This window comes from Sinocyclocheilus grahami, unplaced genomic scaffold (genome assembly GCF_001515645.1).
Source record: "Sinocyclocheilus grahami isolate Dianchi unplaced genomic scaffold, SAMN03320097.WGS_v1.1 scaffold519.1, whole genome shotgun sequence".
Lineage (NCBI taxonomy): Eukaryota > Metazoa > Chordata > Actinopteri > Cypriniformes > Cyprinidae > Sinocyclocheilus > Sinocyclocheilus grahami.
In genome coordinates, this window is record NW_015505698.1 from 544,714 (window position 1) to 551,688 (window position 6,975).

General features: G+C 36.3%; 1 protein-coding gene across 1 annotated transcript in view; it reads right to left on the reverse strand.

The window, feature by feature from the left end:
• The window catches only part of myo6a (myosin VIa), a 71,700-nt gene that overhangs the window by 42,527 nt on the left and 22,198 nt on the right, over nt 1-6,975 (reverse strand). Inside the window, exon 2 of the mRNA XM_016237576.1 lies at nt 3,065-3,188. Within this exon, the coding sequence (XP_016093062.1) occupies nt 3,065-3,181 (117 nt within the window). The 5' untranslated portion in view covers nt 3,182-3,188. The remainder of the gene's footprint in view (nt 1-3,064; nt 3,189-6,975) is intronic.

A 6,975-nucleotide genomic window follows, 5' to 3' on the forward strand; every position in this document is an offset into this window, starting at 1 on the left:
TTGATTGCAGTTGTTGCTGCTAAGGGTGGCCCAACCAGTTTTTAGTTTTAGGTTTGATGATCTGAAACATTAAAGTGTGACAAATATGCAAAAAACGAAGAAATCAAGAAGGTGGCCAACACTTTTTCACACCACTGTATATGTCTGTGTACTGTGTTTATTTATTACGTATATATAAAGGCACACACATACAATACATATTTTGAAAATTTTTACATGTATTTACATGTATATATTTATATTCATATAAATTATCATATATAAATATATTTAATAAATAAACATAACATATTTTTCTTAAATATATACATGCATGTGTGTATTTATATATACATACTAAATATACACAGCACACACCCATATTATGTAAACAAATACTTCTATTTTGGATGCGATTAATCGTTTGACAGCACTAATTTTAATATGTAAATACATCACTAAATTAAATCTGTTCCTCATATAAAGCCATTGTGTCTCTTCAGAAGACCTTCATTTGCATAACTTTTACAATCTTTTTTATGAACTTTTTGATGCATCAAATTTTATAAAAAATATCTTCAATTGTTTTTTTTAAAGATGAACAAAAGCCTTACAGGATTGGAACAACATGAGGGTGAGTAACACCTTTCATTTTTGGGTGAACTGCCCCCTTAATATGTGCGATTAGAGATTAGATTGCTCAAAAGCAATATTGATGCTTTCCATAGCAAACACATCAAATGCAACAGTGAAGGTTCCTGCTTTACGTATTCCACCTCCATGCTTCTGTTCTAATATCAGACAGTAGTGTGTACTCCACACACACAGTCACACACACAGTCACACACACACACACACACACACACACACACACACACACACACACTTGTAGCATGTGAACAGACAGCCCATTGTGCTTTCACATCCCGGCGACATCACACTGCACACAAATCACATGGGCTAGATGTAATGCTGCACACAACACTCTGTCTTGAAGTTGTCACATGTGAAAACACACACAAACACAGAGTTATTGCTACTGTAATCTTTGTCAAGCTCCAGAGATAGCCAGACTCCATATGGGCAACAGGATGTGTTTGCAGTGGCTCTGAAAACAGAAGCATTCATCCGAAGAGTTTAAATCATTCTGCAAAGAATCTGTGAAGTGCAAAAATGTTTTTGACAGAAACAGAACAGGAGAGGAAATGTGAGTACCTTCATTATGAGATCGTATTAGCAGTTCCTCATTCTTAAGGCAAAAGCATTTTAATAAAAGCTATTAAATCATCCGAACTTTAACGTGGGAATGCAGTTTTTAATTAAGATTTTCACTGGCGTTCCTTGACAACCAGTAAGTGAGCGAGCACTTTTATTTCCAGCCTGAGGTATAGGTCACGTTTGTCTTCCTGCGTTCTCTACAGAATTGTGTCTCCCGTTCACCCTTGCCCATTATTTTTAACGGCGACCGTCTTGAAATTAAGTTGTGTGTACTTAAGGTTTGTGAAACATAAATCAAACTTTTAATCATTCTTAACTGACTGTTCATATGACAACGCAGTTTAAGATATATATTTAAATAAAACATTAAAACTACATTCAGATGAACAATGAGCCAGTAATGATTAAAGTTTCATAAAGCTCCAAGATGTACATTCCAACATTTCAAGATGGACAAGGCTATAAGCAATGATAACTTTCAGCTCAGAAGTCAGTCATATAATGATTCATTAACCGCTCTGATGGATTCAGGAAGTTCATTTAATGAAGGATTCATTTGAATATTCAAATAGGTGATGTAAAATACCAATTGATTCATTATACGGTGTCTTATTTTCTCGCCACAATTCATTTAGAAATGTTTACTTTCTTTACAAATTCACATTCTCAAATTTAGATAAAATGTGATTTATGCCATGGAGCGGTAGATTTACAAAGTTGTGCATGAAAAACTGTTTTCAGTGATTCTTAACTTGGGTAAAAATACAAAATTGGCAGTCAGGTCTGATCACACCGAAGGGAAAACGGTAAGATGCACCTAACCGTAATTCTGCAAATTTACACTTGCAAAACAATAAGCTCAAGCTTATAAATGTTATCAAATGAGGTGCAACCAATTGTCATATCTTGTCATTCCCTCGGATTTAATTTATACATTCAATGGAAGTTACAGACAGGTATCAGCTTTCAGAAATATTCAAAATATCCTTGTTTGTGATCAGAAGAAGAAAATCATATATGTTTGAGATGAAAGAAGGTTGAGTAAATTATGACAAGTCCCCCCCCCCCCCATATTTGGGTGAACCTTCGGTTACACTTTATTTCGATAGTCCACTTGAGACATTCTACTAACTACAAGTAACTTTGTAACTACATGTCAACTAATTCTCATTGATTTGCAACTACATGTCTACTAACTCTCAGAGTAGATGGTTAGGGTAGGTTTAGGGTTAGTAGAATAAGTTGACAAAGAAAGTGTTAGAAGATATTAAGCAGTCTACCTAATACTCTACTAACAGCTAGTTGACATGTAGTTGCAGAGTTACTTACTGTTAATAGTATGTCTAAAGTGGACAATCAAAATAAAGTGTTACTGAACCTTCCCCTTTAAACCAGATGTGTTATTACAGTGGTTCCCAACCCTGGTCCTGGAGGCACCCCAACACTGCATGTTTTGCATGTCTCCTTAATCAAACCCACCTGATTCAGGTCATCAGCTCATTAGCAGAGACTCCAAGACCTGACATTGGTGTGTCAGAGAAAGGAGACATGCAAAATGTGCTGTGTTGGGGTGCCTCCAGGACCAGGGTTGGGAACCACTGTGTTATTCCACTGGCTATAAACACGAAGACAGTTTAACCAACTTTAACCTGCTCAGCAAGATTCTCTTTAAATTGTTGATCTGCCATAACAGAAAACTGAGCATAGAAGAGCATTTTATATAGTGCACTTGTACATTGCATTATGAATGGCATTCTGACACATATTAAATGCAAAAAACTATAATAACAGATTGTGTAACTGGAAGCATGCGTTTTTGTGTACGGTATGTTTCGGCCTGTGTATTTTTGCAGACGCTCGTCCTCACCTTCCCTCTCTGGTTGAGAGGCTCGATGGTCAGACTATCGGCACTGATGTCGATGATTCTGCCCAGCTGGAACCCATCCGTAGGGTGGGGCGCCCACACCGGCTTTCCATCATCCATTTCACCGCTGAGGAAGAAACACAGCAGAACATGAAATGCCAGAGGATGACTTGGGTCTACAATACTGACAAATCACTGAAAATGTTAGCTTGAAGCATTGATGGAGACATGTTCATATGTTTGATATGTTTTTTATTGCCTAATTTAGAAATATCAAAATGTTTAATGAGAATATATCAGGAAAAATTGTATAGATATATGCACTTACACATTGAAATTTACATTTGTGTGGTGAAACTGTAACAATTTTTATTTTGCAAATATAACCATTTAATTCAAAAATTATGTAGTGTTTGTAGAATCATACAATTGATTGTGCCTCATCAAAAAATAAAATAAAATAAAAATCAGAGCTTTTGGTAAATGATGGAAAATCTGAAAATGATCATTGATATTAATGAATAATATTAATTACAACTTATCCTAGTTTTTGTTTAAATTGCATTTCACTTTTCTAGTTTCTGATGGTACTTGTTTTCAATTTCATATTTATATATTATATGCGATATATAAATGTTAGTTCATTTCTCTAACAGGTTGGATAAAAATGGCCTTTCAAAGAAATGGTTTGTCTGCTGATGTTTTTAATCTCACAGCAACACAACAAAACTGAAAGTGTGGGAATTATCCAAACAAAGCCTAACGCTTTACTCTAATATTCATATGGTGAATACAACGGCAAAATGTAGCAGCACTGAATTCAAATCTCAAAGGGTTGTTTCTCAGCTGATTTATTTCATTTGGTGCAGAATGAAAATTATCATTAGTATGGCCACAAATTTCACAACAATCAGATTTAGATTCATAACATGGTCCACTGTGTAATTGTAAATAAACGTTTGATAATTCAATAACTTGCCAGCTAGACATACTGGGATGGGCTTCATTAGAAAGACTAACGACTACTGAGGGAAAGATAAATGGAGCAAAACACAGAGAGGTGCTTTATCCAGATCACATAACTCAGACTCCAGAATGAACACAAAGCAAAGTACAGCCAATACAACAACGGACTGACTGGGGTGCAAGTCTCCACATCTGAATGCAACACATTTCAAAAACACACATGCTTTTTTTTGCATCAGTTTTGCATTGGACTTATGCACCATGTTTGTTTGTTTGAGTCCGGTCAAAAGTTTCTACATTTAAAATGCCCTCCATTTGATCGCTCTCTGTCTGAATATCTCCACTGTCCAGCTGTTTGAATACAATAACTTTTTCCTGTATGATCAGCATCTCGGCTGTTTACTCATTTTACAACATCAACTCTGGTAACACTAGCTTCATTATCATTTAGGAAGAGACGGGGAAGCTTTCTGACATTCTCAGCGCTGGTTATGTTGTACCTAAACGTGCCATTATGCTGCTTGCACTGGAGCTGCTCTAAACGAATGAGGCATTTACATAGTGCTTCTACGCACATCTGTATACTCAAAGCAGTAACCCTTTAGTGTAGGGACCAGTTCTCACAATTAACTAGTTGCTTATTAAAAGCAAGCACATATTAATGCCTTATTCTGCATGACTTTATTTTTAGATCCCTTAATCTGACCCCATATAAAAACTTACTATTAATAAGCAGCAAATTAAGAGTTTATTGAGGCAAAAGCCATAGTTAATAGTGAGAATTGGTCCCCAAACTAAAGTGTGACCGAATATGCAATTTCTTGGTTTGAATGTTGGCTACCAAATGTGATTAATGTTTTATTCATGTACAACGTAAGCCTTATGAAGCAATTAATTCTTTTTTAACTCGGCCTATATGAAAGATAATTTGAAGCACTACTGAAAATTGACAAAAACCATGTAATCCATGTAAATCATGACAGACTTGTAAATATTTAAGCTACCCCCCCCCAATTTTATGAGTATGCAATAGCGCAACACTGAGCGACTCATTTACAACACGTGATAAATAAAAGGTATCTTTTCCATGTTAATCAGTTTTTGTCTTAAACAGTAAAATGTAACAGTGACAGGGGATTCTATTTTAGAAAAGATTTCAGTTTCCATGAAGTTGTGTAAGTTATTGGATAGGCCATCACTTTGCATGTTTTTAATAGCCTCAATGGAAGCAACAATGTATAATTTACCTGAGAGATCTTGAAAATAATGGTTGAACGTTGAATCTGTGAACAAACAAGTGTATTAATCTTGATTAGCTTGATTATGTACTCACGATAATGCTAGCAGAGTGAGCCCACCCATGCCAACTTCTGATTGGCTGTGATTGATTTTTGTCGTGTCTTACTCTTTAACTTTACAATTAGCATGTTGCTGGAATCTCATCACATTGCGACTGCTTTGGAATCGCGCTGTCAATCGATTAAAAATTTTTTACTAATTAATGGCATTTATTTTCTGAAATTAATCACGGTCAATCATGATTAATCCTGCCTAACGTTAAAGTTTTTGAATATACTTTTACACTGCCCTAATTTCACATTCAATCTTCATCTTTTATTATTTGTTTAAAGGGGTCATATGATGCGATTTCAAGTTTTGCTTTCTCTTTGGAGTGTTACAAGCTGATTGTGCATAGATAAGATCCCTGAAGTTGCAAAGACTAAAGTCTCAAAACCAAAGAGATATTCTTTATCAAAGTTAAGACTCTGCCACACCCCCCTAAAACGGCTCGTTCTAACACGCCCCCTTTACACATCTGTTAGGCTACATTTACACTAGTGCGTGTTTGTTTTAAAAAGCATAGCTCAGACAGAATCCACTGATTTACTGATGAGCATTAGCAGCTTCCAGCGCTGTCTGCTTGTGTTCTCTCTTCCATGATCACTGCTCTGGCTCGGAGGTAATAACATATTTAATTTCAGCAACATTACATGGCCAAAACACACATTAGATGGCAGGTCCGGATTTACCTATTTTCGTGACGTAGAAAAAACATTTTTGGGCCCCCTTCCCTATTAATATAATAAACCTAATATTACCACCCAAGCAAACAAAAATATTTCTTAATCAGTGGAAACCGATACAGTGTTTTCTATCGGAATAAGCGCTTGCGTTCAGTCAATAAAAATCGAATAGTTCTTAATTTGTTTGAGAACTGAGACAGACCATACCATATAGTCGTGGCCACATAACCACCTCCGGGAGTGCATTATTTCTCTAATAATTTAAATGGCCTGGAGTCCCAACCACACATCAAGACATTGTCCAGATCATTTGTTTCAAGACATTTGACATGTTTCCGTCCTGAGATCTCGTTTGGGTTGAACTAATTGTTTTTACGCACCTCATCCCAAACCTTCCGTTGCAAATTCCAAAACGTCATTTTAGAGCTGATAACAGAGGCTTGAGCCATTGATATGCAGGCTTACGCATTTATTAATGCAGTCTAATGGTTATTAGAGAGAGAGAGTGCGTGTGAATACTTGCGTCTATGCGTCTCTCAGCAGCGTTCAGCAGCAGCGTCTACTAATAGCGAATCTTTAAGTTAAACTCCTTCATGAACCTCGCTACTGAGAAATGTCATGTAGCTTTTCAGCTGCGAAACTATTTTACTGATAAATTCGCGGTGCAGCGCTGACAAGAAGTCTCTGCGTGTCTGCACTGTGTGTGTCTGTGAGAGAGAACGGGAGAAAGAAAGCCTGATTTCTGTAGCCTACATAAAAAAGGTGGAAGACATGGAAATAGTTTGTAATTTTTTACCCTATTGTTTGTTATATTTATTTGCTCAATGCCTTGAGCAATGAGTAAATCCGGCCCTGTTAGACAGCAATCGGAAGTTATTACAAACACTCGATGGTGGTTTAAAGTGAGTTTTGAGTAAAAGCGGA